Source organism: Jatropha curcas, chromosome 8 (genome assembly GCF_041381405.1).
Source record: "Jatropha curcas cultivar XTBG-Jc1 chromosome 8, XTBG_Jcur_1.0, whole genome shotgun sequence".
NCBI lineage: Eukaryota > Viridiplantae > Streptophyta > Magnoliopsida > Malpighiales > Euphorbiaceae > Jatropha > Jatropha curcas.
In genome coordinates, this window is record NC_143158.1 from 1,323,656 (window position 1) to 1,340,563 (window position 16,908).

The following is a 16,908-nucleotide window of genomic DNA, read 5'->3' on the forward strand; positions in this document are numbered from 1 at the left end:
TACATTTCTTGATCTTGGTTTAGGAACTGGAGCTCCAATCATAGACCTATTTAGTGCTATTGGTGCCATTGTTGACTGGATGCCTTACATACGGGCCAACAATAAGCATCAAAAAGGTCCGATCGACTTCTAATAAGATTCCACTCTACAAGATTTGGCACCATGCTCTCTCAGTCCAAACTGTCCTCTTCGTTGCTTACAATTATCCAATATAAAAATCATATTAATGTACTGTGGAAAGTCTCAATCTTGAATTATTATTATATAAATTGTGAAGAAAAAAGGGAAATTATTGATAGTCAACCATTATAGAAATAAATAAGTCTTGGTGCTTAGAATATCCCCCAATCATATAGGAACAAGACAAAACATTTCAACTTACCATCTAAAATACTTATCATACAAAAGGAATTAGAGCAGGAGCTTTTTCCTTTTGAAAAGTACAAATTAAATGAAACAGGGATTCTATATTGGCTTCATGTCAACTACCTGATAATTTATTGTCAGTCTCAGAGTATATGAAGTTTAAAAAAAAAAAAGAAAGAAAGAAAGAAAGAAAGAAAGAGAGAGAAATGGTGCACCGTCTCCTTAAAATAAATTGAGAAAAACATATACAATTTAACACAATTTTTACTTAACAAACGAAAATTTCCTTAGAAAGCTTTAATTTCTACAATAATCACTGATATACATTAATATAAGAATAGAAAATTTTTTTATGCTCTCCTATTTAGTTCAGAGAAATATTATTCATATCAGAACTAGAAAAATACTCATACATAAATAAAATATTCCTGTTGTGCAGTCTCATTTTTTTGGTCATCGAAGTATCAAAAATTTCAGTCACAGTTTTTTTTTTTTTTTTCTTTTTTTTTCATTGTGAAGTTATTTGTGCTTTGCTATATATAGACCCCTTATTTTTAGGAACTGTGTAAGAGAAACATATTGCTGTTGTTTCCCTTTCCAATCCATCCAGGCAGCTTTTTCTTCAAACCCATATAAAATCCATGAATTTGATATTTCTTGTTTGGTTATCATATTGAAATTTGAACAACAAAACGTTGTTGAAAGCTGGTGAAAATGGAGAGTGGCGATATAACCAGAGTGAGTAGTGCACGTTTAAGCAGTGCTAAAGTGAGTAGTGCACGTTTAAGCAGTTCTAATATATGGAGGAACACTACCTTGGATGTTTTCTCCAAGTCTTCATGTAATGATGATGATGAAGAAGCTCTCAAATGGGCTGCTTTAGAGAAACTGCCTACTCATTTACGTGTAAGAAGAGGTATTCTCACTGAAGAAGAAGGTCAATCCAGAGAGATTGATATAAACAGCCTAGGATTAATAGAGAAAAGGAATCTACTGGAGAGGCTGGTGAAAATTGCAGAGCAAGACAATGAGAAGTTTTTGTTGAAGCTCAAAGAACGCATTATTAAGTATGTTTTTTTTTTTTTTTTAAAAAAAATTTTATAGCATCTTTAGATTTGAATTTGGGCTTTCCTTAAAGGTGATTTGCATTTGATTATATGCTTGAATGTTTTTCTTTTGTTTCTCTCTTTATAATACAGAGTTGGACTAGAAATGCCTACAATTGAAGTCCGGTTCGAGCATTTAAGCGTTGACGCACAAGCATATATTGGAAGCAGAGGATTACCTACAATGTTCAACTTCTCTGCTAATATGTTTGAGGTATAAGAACTTCTTGGGATATATATATATATATATATATATATATATATATATTATTCTTATGATTATAAAGGCTTTATTTCATAATTTGTGAATATAATTCCTTTACTTTTCCTTCTCAAGGGATTCTTGAATTATCTTCACATTTTCCCAAGCAGAAAGAAACCGTTATCAATCCTCCAAGATGTTAGTGGAATTATCAAGCCTCAAAGGTGAGTGGAAGTATTTTATTAATACAATTAATAACCGAATTCTGTAATTTCTTTGTTAGTTATTCATAAACAATTTTAACTTTTGCAGAATGACATTGCTGTTAGGTCCCCCAAGCTCAGGCAAGACCACGTTGCTTTTGGCTCTAGCTGGAAAACTCAGTAAAGAACTAAAAGTAAGCAGTTATTCTCTTCATGGAATCATCTTAATCCTTCTATGCAAACTTCCATTGGTTATTATAGTATATGTAGACATCAGGCTGCCATGTGCAACCTTTGACCAGAAGTGTAGCGAACTGTTTCAATAAGAACTTTATTAGCACATTCTAATTGCTTGCTTGTATTTCTGAAGACAGTAACGGAACATGAATCGAAGTTCATAAGGTTTGCGTTTGGTCATAATTAAGTAATCTTTTTGAAAAGCATGGATCTGATATAGGGACTTTGTGAAAATCCAGATTTCAGGAAACGTTACTTACAATGGACATGGAATGGATGAGTTTGTACCACAGAGGACATCAGCTTATATAAGTCAATATGATCTTCATATAGGAGAAATGACTGTTAGAGAGACACTGGCTTTCTCTGCAAGATGTCAAGGTGTTGGAACCCGTTATGGTGAGTTACAAATCATCCTTACAATAGACCTCAGTGTAGTAACAGTAAGTATAGTGAATTTGAATTCAGTATTCTCAAATTCTGAAATTATGCAGAGATGTTAACGGAATTAGCAAGAAGGGAAAAGGAAGCAAACATCAAACCAGACCCTGATATTGATATTTACATGAAGGTAAGAATTTGCTATGAAAATATTAACCTACATGAAAAGAAAGCATTCTGAATAGCTTAAAATATTGTTAAATGTTGGATTCTGTAGGCAGCTGCACTAGAAGGCCAAGAGACCAATGTTGTTACAGATTATATTCTCAAGGTACATACTGAAAAATTTAGTTAGACAGTGAGCTTGATGAAAAGTGTACTCTTATATAATTAGTCTTTCTACATCTCAAACTTGACAGATTTTAGGACTTGAAGTATGTGCTGATATCATGGTGGGTGATGAAATGATACGAGGCATCTCTGGTGGACAAAAGAAACGAGTTACAACAGGTACAACTAAAAATTGGACTATGGTATTATAATTTCATAAACAAAAGTAGCATGCAGCGTCTTTCGCTTCTGCTTGATGATCCCTCAAACATTTATTTATGTCTCACAATGTAGGGGAGATGCTGGTTGGGCCAGCAAGAGCACTTTTCATGGATGAGATATCAACCGGTTTGGACAGTTCAACAACTTTTCAAATGGTGAACTCACTCAGACAGTCAATCCACATTCTCAATGGAACTGCCGTTATCTCTCTTCTCCAACCAGCACCTGAAACATATGATCTTTTTGATGACATAATTCTTCTGTCAGATGGACAAATTGTATATCAAGGTCCACGCGAAAATGTGCTTGAATTCTTTGAATATATTGGCTTCAGATGTCCTGAGAGGAAAGGAGTTGCTGACTTCTTACAAGAAGTAATTCTTATGACAACTACAGTATGCTGTGTATGCCTTGCCAATCTTATAACATGTTAACCCATTAATGAGCCTCTTTTGTTGGGATGTGACAGGTAACGTCAAGGAAAGATCAAGAGCAGTATTGGGCACGAAGAGATGAGCCTTATAGCTTTGTTTCAGTGAAGGAATTTGCTGAAGCGTTTCAATCATTTCACATTGGTCGGAAGTTAGGTGATGAACTTGCCACTCCATTTGACAAGTCCAAATCACACCTTGCTGCTCTAACAACTAAGAAGCATGGTGCCAGCAAGAAGGAACTCTTGAAAGCTTGCATTTCAAGAGAATATTTGCTCATGAAGAGGAACTCATTTGTGTACATTTTCAATATGTCCCAAGTGAGTAGTATTCTTTCTTTTCTCGGTCCTTTTTCTTTTCATTGGAAAGGTGAAGTAGTATTCAAGAACAAACCTCTTGTTTTGATCAGATAAGAAAGGAATTGCAAAATTTTATAAACATATATAAAGGGCAACCCAGTGCATGAAGCATCCCAAGTTTTTTAATATATATTTTTTAAATTTGGGGAATAATAGAACTAAATAGTAAGTTAGTTGAGGTGAAAGCATTCACTGAATTATCTTCTTTTATTTTCAGCTTATTATACTTGCTTTCATAACAATGACCGTATTTCTAAGAACCGAGATGCACCGAAACACAGAAACAGACGGTGGGATCTATTTGGGTGCTCTTTTCTTCACAGTAATCACAACTATGTTCAATGGATTCTCAGAGCTCGCAATGACCATCATGAAACTTCCTGTCTTCTACAAGCAAAGAGACATTCTTTTTTATCCTTCATGGGCATATGCCCTACCTTCGTGGATTCTCAAGATTCCAATCGCTTTTGTAGAAGTTGCTGTATGGGTGGTCATGACATATTATGTTATAGGCTTTGATCCAAACATTGGAAGGTGGGAAATGGGAAACTGTCATTAATTTATTCATTTATGTACTTGAGGTTACAAAATTTACTTAAATTCATTTATGGCAGGTTTTTCAAGCAGTACTTGATACTCATGATTACTAGCCAGATGGCATCTGCACTGTTTCGACTGACAGCAGCATTAGGCAGGAATATAATTGTTGCTAACACAATTGGGTGTTTTGCATTACTTGCTGTACTAGTTCTTGGTGGATTTGTAATATCAAGAGGTAATTAGATATGTTTATTTACATTTTTGTCATTTCTTCATTTTGGTGCAATTTAGATTCAGTTGGAGCTGAGTACATTTTGTTGCGACAGATAATGTGAAGAAATGGTGGATATGGGGTTACTGGTTCTCGCCAATGATGTACGTTCAGAATGGGATTTCTGTGAACGAATTTCTTGGGAAGAGTTGGAGACATGTAAGATTCATTTTCTTAGATGTGGACCCAAAAAATTGAAGAAATATACTTGCAGAAATTACTTGATAAATATTATTAACAGTTCCATCGAAAATTCCATTGTTTCAGTTAGCTCATAATTCAACAGAGCCATTAGGGATTACTGTCTTGAGGTCACGTGGACTTTTCCCTGAAGCATATTGGTATTGGATTGCAGTTGGAGCTTTGACAGGATACATCTTCCTGTTCAATTTCCTTTTCATCTTGGCCCTTAAATATCTCAATCGTTAGTATCCCCGTTTACATTTCCAGTTTCAAACTTCTGCACTATGTTCTTCTGACATTGAACTGATTTGTAGCATTTGGAAGGTCTCAACCAATACTATCAGAAGACGTGTATGCCCAGAGAAATGCTACCAGAACCGGACAAGTAATTGAACTATCATCAAAAGGAAAGAGCTTTCAAGGTGGGTCCCAAGATACTCATATTTTTGTTGCTTTTCTGCTTATCATGATTTGAATTACCTTCCTATTACACAGAAAAAGGGAGTGTGAGCGAAAGAAATGCCTCGTCAAGGACACAATCCATAAGAGTGAGCATCTTCAATGATGACCATCAAAAAAGGAAACGGGGAATGGTTCTCCCATTTCAACCCCTTTTCATCACTTTTGATGAAATCAGATATGCTGTAGACATGCCACAGGTACCTTAAATCTTTATTAAAGAAGCAGCAATATATTAGGAGTAGAATCCTGAATTTTATATCATGCAACTGCAGGTAATGAAAGCTGAAGGTATTACTGAGGATCGTCTAGAACTTTTAAAGGGTGTTAATGGTGCATTTAGGCCAGGAGTCCTAACAGCTCTAATGGGTGTTAGTGGTGCTGGCAAGACCACTTTAATGGATGTCTTGGCTGGAAGAAAAACTGGAGGGTACATAGAAGGAAACATCACGATATCTGGATATCCGAAGAACCAAGAGACTTTTGCTCGCATATCAGGATACTGTGAGCAAACCGACATCCACTCCCCACATGTGACCGTCTATGAGTCACTGCTCTACTCTGCATGGCTTCGACTACCTTCTAAGGTTAATTCATCAACAAGAGAGGTACATTTCAGTCACTGTTTTTTTTTTTTTTTTTCTTTCTTCTTTTTATTGGGAGACGGCTAAGGATAATAAATGTCGAAAATAAACTATTTTAGTGAATAAAAAGAGAGAAAAAAAAACCATTAGAAACCAGAATAGAAGACTGGTTTTCCATTATGTTTTTAATGTCAGGTCTCTTACGGTAAAATTTGAATGATGGATTGCAGATGTTCATTGAAGAAGTCATGGAGCTTGTGGAGCTGAACACTATAAGAGAAGCACTTGTTGGATTGCCTGGTGTGAATGGGCTATCAATTGAGCAGCGCAAAAGGCTGACAATTGCCGTTGAGCTTGTTGCTAACCCATCTATAATCTTTATGGATGAGCCAACCTCTGGCCTTGATGCTAGGGCAGCAGCTATAGTTATGAGAACAGTAAGGAACACAGTGGACACCGGGCGAACTGTGGTGTGCACTATACACCAGCCAAGCATCGATATATTTGATGCTTTTGATGAGGTGAGAGTTTTCTCTTCGTTAAGGAACTAGTGATCTGTTTGGATTTCTGATCGAGTTCTAATTACTTAAGTGCAACATTACAGTTGTTTTTGCTGAAGAGGGGAGGGGAAGAAATTTATGTGGGTCCAGTTGGCCGACATGCTTGCCACCTTATCAAATATTTTGAGGTTAGGCTACCAAATGCATAGTACTAATATACTCTAATCTTACTGCTAAATTGCTGACAATGAGGAAATAAAATTTGAAGGACATTGAGGGAACTCCAAAGATTAAGGACGGTTATAATCCTGCAACTTGGATGTTGGAAGTTACTACAGCTGCACAAGAAGTAGCTCTTGGGGTTAACTTCTCTGATATATATAAGAACTCAGAACTATACAGGTCAGATCACATTAATATTTTAAGAGAAAAATAATGGAAATTTTTTTTATAAGCAATGAATTATTCTTGAGCAGTTCACTATTTTGGGGGGTAATATTGATGGGCATCATAGAAGCATGTGTTACTGTTGAATCTAGATATTGTCATACAGTTAGTAATATCACACTGGTGAAAAATTCAGGAGAAACAAAGCCTTGATTAAGGAATTAAGCAAGCCTCCACCAGGTTCAGAGGATCTATCCTTCCCAACTCAATACTCACAATCCTTCTTAACCCAATGTATGGCTTGCCTGTGGAAGCAGCATTGGTCATACTGGCGAAACCCATCATATTCTGCGGTTAGACTCTTATTCACAACCTTCATAGCCTTGATGTTTGGGACAATATTCTGGAATCTAGGTTCCAAAAGGTACAGAATACAGTTAGATGTGAAAATACTATCTAATAAAGGCTAACTCCTTCCATTCCTTCTCGCTAACTTGAATGAATTCTGCAAATTACAGAGGCAGTAGACAAGATATCTTAAACGCAATGGGTTCCATGTATGCTGCTGTTCTCTTCTTAGGGTTTCAGAATTCTACATCAGTGCAGCCAGTTGTGGCTATTGAAAGAACAGTATTTTATAGGGAAAGAGCAGCTGGAATGTATTCTGCATTGCCATATGCCTTTGGACAGGTAAATTATCACCTCTAAGGGGATGCTGATAAATTCACTAATTTGATATCCTATACGAATTTCTCATATTGAATATGAATCAGCTATTATCCACATGCAGCAAAGTAAAAGAATATACAAGAATTCAAAAGAAAATATAAAAAATAGAGAGGGAAACTTATTTTGCATTTCCCACGATTTGGGAATTTGATCTAATGGTTCATCAAACTAATCCTTTTGCTTTGCAGGTTATGATTGAACTCCCATACATTCTAGTCCAGACTATAACATATGGGGTTATAGTGTACGCTATGGTTGGGTTTGAGTGGTCAGTCAGCAAGTTCTTTTGGTATATATTCTTCATGTACTTCACTTTATTATATTTCACTTTCTATGGAATGATGAGTGTGGCCATTACTCCAAACCCCCACATTGCTGCTATCATTTCATCTGCCTTTTATGCAATATGGAACATTTTCTCAGGATTCATCGTTCCTCGACCGGTAACTTACTAGTATCTTTTTAATCTTTTAATTTTGTAGTTCATGCTTCATGAACAAAATTAGCTAAAATTAATTTTATTTATGACAGAGGATTCCTGTCTGGTGGAGATGGTACTACTGGGCATGTCCTGTTGCTTGGACACTGTATGGATTGGTTGCTTCCCAATATGGAGACATAAAGGAACCATTAGACAGTGGTGAAACAGTGCAAGATTTCTTAAGGAGTTACTTTGGGTTTCACCATGACTTTCTTGGAATTGTAGCACTGGTTCTGGTTGGTATTCCTGTGCTTTTTGGATTCATCTTCGCCTTCTCTATCAAAGCGTTCAACTTCCAGATCAGATGAGGCTTTTATGGGCTTACCTGTATTTATTTGTAGCCCAGTCTAGGCCCAACAAAGATAAAATATCAAATACAAATTCCGACTAATTTGAAATTATGTTCCACTCAGTTTGGGCTCATTATAGTGTATTATAGAGCTTTGTCTTACCTTGGGCCTCTTATGTGCACATTGTCTTGTTGATTAAATAATATTTTTAATTACGTAAATGATTTATTAAGAACATGTGCAAACTATTCAGAGACAGGATATTATCTGTTTTCATGTTAAAAAAAAGGAATAATTAATTTTCATTTGAAATTTATATATGAAAGTCGTTCCTATCTACGGACCAATAGAAGAGTGACATAGAAGACAACTAACTTAACAAATCTTTCCATAATTGCATCATTAATAACTTGTGGAGGAGCAGGGGCCCACATAGAAACATGTTTTGCATGTAGAGACAATAATCTGTTTTCAGATTCGATGCATCTTTTCATAGGTTAATCTCAGCCACTCATCAAGCATGATCAAAACCGTACAGCTAAGGTTTGACCTCTTAATTAATTTTCACTCAAAACTAGAATTTGACATGCATTTATTAAAGTTATTAGTAGTATATGTTGACAAGTCAAACAATCACATAATTAAAATCATACAAATTTTAAAATGATCATTTTTTTTAAAACGACAGCGTGTGCAGATTACGACGAGTTCAATATATGAGATGTGTTGCTTTTTATAAATTAATTATTCTTTTGTTCATCTTTATAAATTAAAAATAATAATTTCAATCAACAAAATCAAAATTATGCCATCAGAAAGCTTTGCATCTGGGCATAGCAAATCTCAGATGTTTGAGATTTGCATCACAGCAAACAATGAGCAAGAGCAACAATTCAGCGGTAGAAAAGGAAACTTCTTAAAATGAAAAAGCAATCTTTCTTTTTTTTTTTTTTTTATGGGCAGAATCTTTCCATTACAATACTTACTAATTAAATTTTAATATAATATTAAGTCGGCAATTAGTTGTAGATGATACTAATTGCAGAAGATCTTAGACAGTCGATCATGATCAATGGCTATGCATTGAAATCGTAAAATAATTATATTTTATTCTTACCTGAACACATTGTTTCGGAGTTGCCCTCCACTTCTTCATAATCTCAATATTAAACCCTCCCACAGGAAAAATTAAATCATTACTAAATTTATGACTTAGAAATGGAATTATTACATTTTCTTTTCTTATAACATTTGTGGCTTTTATTTTATACTATGAATGTTCAATAATTAGCCTTAATCTCTAATCATTATAGTAGTTAGGAGTAAATTCAACTTTTATTAATAATTATATTTTTTAATTTTATATTTCCTTAATTTGAAAAATCAAGGAAAGCTATTTAATTATGTGTATTTGACTAACTTAAATTAATTCATTTCCATCTCATAATAGGCGACAGATGTAGAAATTGAAATCTAGAAATAAAAATATACTCTTAAATTTATTATAATATTTTAGAGTTAAATATAAGAGTCCATGAAAAAAAATCTAATTTATTAGAATAAAAAATTGAAATTTTTGGGGCAGTAGCCTGCAGATCTCAATACTTACAATTCTATAGATTTTTTTTTTTTTTGAATGAATAATTCCATACAATTTAAAATTTTAGAATGTTAATTATTTATTAATGAGGGATTTATTTAATATTATTATCATAATATGTGCTTTGTATGTATGTATGTATGAATGAGAGCTTAGCGTAATATAATACTTTCGTGATACCGTATAGTACAATATATATAGAACCTTCTTTGCATGAAAAAACTACTTGCAAATGTTTCAACTAATGAAGGAACAGAGGAAAGAAAAGTACAGACACTAGTGAAAATGGAAGGTGCAGGTGATAGAGTCAGTAGTGAACGTATAAGCAGTTTTAGCATATGGAGAAATAGTACCATGGAAGCTTTCTCCAAGTCGTCTCGTCATGAAGAAGATGATGAAGAAGCTCTCAAATGGGCTGCTTTGGAGAAATTGCCTACGTATTTACGTGTAAGGAGAGGTATACTCACCGGACAAGAAGGCCAATCTAGAGAAATTGACGTAAAGAAACTCGGATTCATAGAGAAAAGGAACATTCTTGAAAGACTGGTAAAGATTGCAGAGGAAGATAATGAGAATTTCTTGTTGAAGCTCAAGGAACGCATTGATAAGTATGTATAATGAAAATTTAGACGTGTTTTTCTTATAATGTACTTGTTCTGTTTGAATATATGTTTGTATGATTTCTTTTCTTGCTTTTTCCTTGCGAAATTTAAAACCCAGAGTTGGACTTGACATGCCAACAATTGAAGTCCGGTTCGAGCATTTACGCATTGAAGCAGAAGCATATGTTGGAAGCAGAGCTTTGCCTACCATGTTCAACTTCTCTGTTAATTTGTTTGAGGTATAATAATTTCGAGATCATATAATTTTTGAATAGCCAATTTCATAATTTCTGAATGTAATTCATTCTCTCTCTGTGTGTTTGTATTGGCCCCTTCCAAAGGGATTCTTGAATTATCTTCATATTCTTCCAAGTAGAAAGATATCATTACCTATTCTACAGGATGTTAGTGGAATCATCAAGCCTCGAAGGTGAGTCAAAATATTCTCTTAACAAAATGAAATAAATCTGCAATTTCTTTGTTTGTTATTCATATAATATTCCAACTTTGCAGAATGACCCTACTGTTAGGCCCTCCAAGCTCAGGAAAGACAACATTGCTTTTGGCTTTAGCTGGAAAACTCAGTAAAGATCTAAAGGTAAGGATAGAGAATCATGTGGTATCAAGTAGTTTATGCAGGAAATTGTTTTGCGGATTGCCTCACATTTGAGATTGTAAAATTTCAGTTTTCAGGAAGGGTGACCTATAATGGACATGGGATGGAAGAATTTGTACCGCAGAGAACTTCAGCTTATATTAGTCAATATGATCTCCATATAGGAGAAATGACTGTAAGAGAGACTCTTTCTTTCTCTGCAAGATGTCAAGGGGTTGGAACGCGCTATGGTCAGCCACATAACATTGTTGTTATATAGTCTTTAGTGGAATAATTATATAAAACATGTGAATTAATACCATCAAATTCTGAAATTATGCAGAGATGTTGGCAGAATTAGCAAGAAGGGAGAAAGCTGCAAATATCAAACCAGATCCTGATATAGATATCTACATGAAGGTGAGAGAAGAATGGATAAGAGATTCTTGTGTGTGAATTTTCTGTGGATATTGAATACCTGCAAGACAGCATGAATAATGCTTTTATCAATTAAATCTGCTTTAACACTTGGAATTCCATAGGCAGCTGCTCTAGAGGGGCAAGACAGAAATTTAGTTACGGACTACATTCTCAAGGTATCAACTTTAAGTCCAATTAGGCCTCAAGTTTCAGGGGTAAAAAATAAATACCTATATAATTGGCATTTCTGCATATAAAACAATGCAGATTTTAGGACTTGAAGTGTGCGCTGATACAATGGTGGGTGATGAAATGGTACGAGGCATATCTGGAGGACAAAAGAAACGAGTCACAACAGGTAACTATTGACAATTGTATACCTGACAATCTCCAAATCTTTAATAAGGCACCATATATATTAGAACCTTCCATATGAATGCAGGGGAAATGCTGGTTGGACCAGCAAGAGCACTCTTCATGGATGAGATATCAACTGGTTTGGATAGTTCAACGACTTTTCAGATTGTGAACTCACTAAGACAATCCATTCACATTCTCAATGGAACTGCCCTTATCTCTCTTCTCCAACCAGCACCAGAAACTTACGATCTTTTTGATGACATAATTCTTCTGTCCGATGGACAAGTAGTTTATCAAGGTCCGCGTGAAAATGTGCTTGAGTTCTTTGAATACATGGGCTTCAAATGTCCTGAGAGGAAGGGAGTTGCTGACTTCTTACAAGAAGTAAGTCTTATAAAAATTACAATCTATTTTGTATTTCCCCCGCCGGAACATGTTTAAATTGTTCATGAACTTACCTTGTTTAAAATGTCATAGGTAACATCAAGGAAAGATCAAGAGCAGTACTGGGCACATAAAGATGAGCCTTACAGTTTTGTTCCAGCAAATGAATTTGCTGAAGCATTTCAGTCATTTCACATTGGACGAAAACTAGGTGATGAACTTGCTACACCGTTTGACAAGTCCAAGTCACACCCAGCTTCTCTAACAACTAAGAAGTATGGTGTCAGCAAGAAGGAACTCCTGAAAGCTTGCATTTCAAGAGAATTCTTGCTCATGAAGAGGAATTCCTTTGCCTACATTTTCAAAATGCTCCAAGTGAGTTACACCCTGTTTTCCTTCCATCCGTCCTTTCTATTTTACCCCCTTGTCACTTGGAAAGGGCTTGTAAATATTTAAAGATCTTTTGTTTTTTTTTTTTCAGATTATGAAATAATAGGATTCAATTTGAAAGTTCTAATTCTAAAAATCATTGATGTGATGGTGTATATTGTCCTCTATTTCATTTCAGCTTATTCTAATGGCTTCCGTAACAATGACAATATTTGTAAGAACGGAGATGCATAGAAACACAGTAGAAGATGGTCAGGTTTATTTTGGTGCCCTTTTCTTTGCAGTCATGACTATTTTTTTCAATGGACTCTCGGAGATTCCAATGACAGTCATTAAACTTCCGGTCTTCTACAAGCAAAGAGACCTACTCTTTTATCCTTCATGGTCATATGCTTTGCCTACATGGATTCTCAAGATTCCAATCTCATTTTTAGAAGTTGCTATATGGGTGATCTTGACATATTATGTTATAGGCTTTGATCCAAATATTGAAAGGTTGGAAACCAGAAACTCTGGATAATTAATTCATTTGTATGCTTAAGTTTCCAGACTTCATCAAATTTCTCGATGGCAGGTTTTTCAAGCAGTACCTGATACTCCTACTCACAAACCAGATGGCGTCCTCACTGTTTCGACTGGTAGCAGCCTTAGGAAGAAATATGATATTAGCTAACACATTAGCAATATTTTCATTACTTGCAGTACTAGTTCTGGGTGGATTTGTCCTATCAAGAGGTGAGCTCTGTTAATTAATACATTTTTCACTTCTTTATTGATGATACAAATCTGGATCATGATGGATACACTATGTTGCTTCAGATGATGTGAAGAAATTGTGGATATGGGGTTACTGGTTTTCACCCCTGATGTATGCTCAGAATGGTATTTCTGTGAATGAATTTCTTGGAAAGAGATGGAATCATGTAGGCTTCATTTCCTTGAATTTGGACGAGAAAAATAGAATCTAAGTGAGAACTTTGCAGAAAATTATTTGGCCAGAAATGCTAACTGTTATGTGGAAATGATATCGTTGCAGTTTCCTCCTAATTCAACTGAGGCATTAGGAGTTACTTTTTTGAAGTCACATGGACTTTTCCCTGAAGCATATTGGTATTGGATTGCTGCTGGAGGTTTAACAGGATATGTCTTCCTATTCAATTTCCTTTTCACTTTGGCCCTGAAGTATCTTGACCGTAGGTATCACAAAGTTTACATTTTCTGTTTCTGAGATATGTAACCTATTTTCTGACGAGTGAACTGATTGCAGCATTTAAGAAGCCTCAAGCAATACTTTCAGAAGAGGCCTTTGCTGAGAAAAATGCTAACAGAACTGGAGAGTTTGGGATTGAACTTTCAGCAAGAAGGAAGAACCCTTTGGGTAGGTCATAACTCATCGCCCCATTTTTGATGTTTTTCTGTCATTTCAAGCTTAAAGTTAAACATGTAAAAACAAACACAGGAAGATGGAATTCAAGCCACAGAAGTTCCTCATTCAGGATGCCATCTGCGAGAGTGGGCAGCTCTAGTGGTGCTGACAAGGACAGGAAGCGGGGAATGGTTCTCCCATTTCAACCCCTGTCTATCACTTTTGACGAAATTAGATATGCTGTAGACATGCCACGGGTACCTCAAGTCTTTATTGAAGAAGTAGCAATGTATTAGGAGTAGAATCCTGAATTTTTTATCATGTTCGTGCAGGAAATGAAAGCTCAAGGTATCACTGAGGATCGTCTAGAACTTTTGAAGGGTGTCAGTGGAGCTTTCAGGCCAGGAGTCCTAACAGCTCTAATGGGTGCCAGTGGTGCTGGCAAGACCACTCTAATGGATGTCTTGGCTGGAAGAAAAACCGGCGGTTACATTGAAGGAAACATCACAATATCTGGATATCCGAAGAAGCAAGAAACTTTTGCTCGCATATCAGGATACTGTGAGCAAACCGATATCCACTCCCCTCATGTTACAGTCTACGAGTCGGTGATTTATTCTGCTTGGCTTCGATTACCTACCGAGGTTAATTCCAATACAAGAAAGGTACAGTTAGTTCTGTTAGCAATAGATTACTAGATAGTATTGTACACAATGGACTTTTATATTCTATCCACAATTCAGGTTATTGACTGGAAAACTAATTTGGTGGCTTGCAGATGTACGTTGAAGAAGTCATGGAGCTTGTAGAACTGACCTCTTTAAAAGAAGCACTTGTTGGATTGCCTGGTGTAAGTGGACTTTCAATTGAGCAACGCAAGAGGCTGACAATTGCAGTTGAGCTTGTTTCTAATCCATCAATAATTTTCATGGATGAGCCAACCTCTGGCCTTGATGCCAGAGCAGCAGCCATAGTTATGAGAACAGTGAGGAATACTGTGGACACTGGACGAACAGTTGTATGTACGATACACCAGCCAAGCATTGACATTTTTGATGCTTTTGATGAGGTGAGACATTATTCTTGGTTAAATAAGTAACGTTCTTTTTTGGAATTTTTAAGCTAAATACAAGTCTAATGATTTCAGCGTCATATTACAGTTGATTTTGCTGAGAAGAGGAGGCCAAGAAATTTATGTGGGTCCAGTTGGACGACAAGCTTGCCACCTGATCAGATATTTTGAGGTTAGATCTAATAAGTACCGTGTACTAGAGTTACTCCAATCTTCCCTGTTTTCTGCTATTTTGTGACAATGGGAACAAACTTTTATGCAGGAAATTGAGGGAGTTCCTAAGATTAAGGATGGCTATAATCCTGCAACTTGGATGTTGGAAGTTACTACAGCAGCACAAGAAGAAGCTCTTGGAGTTAACTTCACTGATATCTACAAGAACTCAGAATTATACAGGTTGGTTAACACTTAACATTTAAATAATAATAGTTATTATAAAGCTATTGAACTTGCATACGTTGAAAATTCAGAAGAAACAAAGCTTTGATCAACGAACTAAGCAAACCTCCGCCGGGGTCAAAAGATCTATGCTTCCCAACCCAATACTCACAGCCCTTCTTAACCCAGTGTATGGCTTGCCTTTGGAAGCAGCATTGGTCATTATGGCGAAACCCACCATACTCTGCAGTGAGACTCTTATTCACGACATTTATAGCTTTGATGATGGGAACCATTTTTTGGGATATAGGCTCCAAAAGGTACAGATAAACTCATTGCATGCTTTCTAACAGAGGCTCTTACTCTGTAAGCTGAATGAAATGTCTGTGAATTGCAGAAGTAGGCAACAAGATATCCTTAACGCAATGGGTTCCATGTATATTGCTGTTCTATTCTTAGGATTTCTGAATGCTTCATCAGTGCAGCCAGTCGCAGCAATTGAGAGAACGGTATTTTATAGAGAAAGAGCAGCTGGAATGTATTCTGCGTTGCCATACGCCTTTGGACAAGTAAATCCATTACCTTTAACTATAATTTTTCCTTTCCCATGGCCCTGCATCTAATCATTGTTGTTTTTTGCAGGTTGTGATTGAACTTCCCCACATTTTAGTTCAAACAATAATATATGGAGTAATAGTGTATGCCATGATTGGATTTGAATGGACAGCCAACAAGTTTTTCTGGTATATTTTCTACATGTACTTCACTTTCTTATACTTCACTCTCTATGGGATGATGGTTGTGGCTACTACTCCCAACCACAGCATTGCTGCCATAGTTTCAACTGCATTCTACGCAATATGGAATCTTTTCTCCGGATTTGTTGTTCCTCGAACGGTAGACTTCTCAATGTCAACTTTTTTTTTTCTTGACTAATTAATTATCGAGAGGTCATGACTAAAAGACATTAAAAAACTTGGTTATGACAGAGAATTCCTGTGTGGTGGAGATGGTACTACTGGTGTTGCCCAATTGCTTGGACATTGTATGGATTAATTGCTTCGCAGTACGGAGATGTAAAGGAGACATTAGACACTGGTGAGACGGTGGAACATTTCTTAAGGAGTTATTTTGGGTTTCGTCATGATTTTATTGGAATCGTCGCAATAGTACTTGTTGGGATCACAACACTCTTTGGATTCATCTTTGCCTTCTCGATCAAAATATTCAACTTCCAGAAAAGATAAAGACTCGATTAAAGAATAACCATAATATATGTAATTTTTTGTATATCTCATAATTTATAGAAGAAAGATAATATAAATAGAACAATGTAATAACTTGACTTCTAATTTTATAAATACAATCCTCTTTCAACCCTTGCAAGTTTATTTTTTTTTCCAACGAAAAATTAGTAATTCACCAAGATTAAAAAAGTTATAGAAAGAACAGAGTGTATGATCTGTGTTATTGGGCTACA

At 35.7% G+C, this 16,908-nt stretch overlaps 2 protein-coding genes across 2 annotated transcripts; both read left to right on the plus strand.

Moving 5' to 3' along the window:
* The first annotated feature begins 23 nt into the window (after positions 1 to 23).
* LOC105637688 (pleiotropic drug resistance protein 1) lies at positions 24 to 8,482 on the plus strand. Its single transcript, XM_012221253.4, has 24 exons — positions 24 to 1,433; positions 1,566 to 1,686; positions 1,810 to 1,898; positions 1,987 to 2,071; positions 2,354 to 2,513; positions 2,609 to 2,685; positions 2,773 to 2,826; positions 2,915 to 3,005; positions 3,120 to 3,421; positions 3,517 to 3,798; positions 4,055 to 4,371; positions 4,452 to 4,612; positions 4,704 to 4,807; positions 4,916 to 5,072; positions 5,146 to 5,253; positions 5,327 to 5,490; positions 5,566 to 5,898; positions 6,105 to 6,395; positions 6,479 to 6,562; positions 6,643 to 6,776; positions 6,958 to 7,185; positions 7,280 to 7,451; positions 7,679 to 7,933; positions 8,022 to 8,482. The coding sequence occupies exons 1-24, from the start codon at positions 1,081 to 1,083 to the stop codon at positions 8,277 to 8,279; spliced, it is 4,380 nt and encodes a 1,459-aa protein (XP_012076643.1). The 5' UTR covers positions 24 to 1,080; the 3' UTR covers positions 8,280 to 8,482.
* A 1,498-nt stretch (positions 8,483 to 9,980) lies between these two features.
* On the plus strand, positions 9,981 to 16,807 carry LOC105637689 (pleiotropic drug resistance protein 1). Its single transcript, XM_012221259.4, has 24 exons — positions 9,981 to 10,469; positions 10,582 to 10,702; positions 10,805 to 10,893; positions 10,977 to 11,061; positions 11,150 to 11,309; positions 11,402 to 11,478; positions 11,601 to 11,654; positions 11,746 to 11,836; positions 11,921 to 12,222; positions 12,316 to 12,597; positions 12,791 to 13,107; positions 13,187 to 13,347; positions 13,432 to 13,535; positions 13,649 to 13,805; positions 13,880 to 13,990; positions 14,072 to 14,235; positions 14,311 to 14,643; positions 14,757 to 15,047; positions 15,139 to 15,222; positions 15,313 to 15,446; positions 15,521 to 15,748; positions 15,826 to 15,997; positions 16,071 to 16,325; positions 16,418 to 16,807. The coding sequence occupies exons 1-24, from the start codon at positions 10,075 to 10,077 to the stop codon at positions 16,673 to 16,675; spliced, it is 4,425 nt and encodes a 1,474-aa protein (XP_012076649.4). The 5' UTR covers positions 9,981 to 10,074; the 3' UTR covers positions 16,676 to 16,807.
* Positions 16,808 to 16,908: the final 101 nt, after the last annotated feature.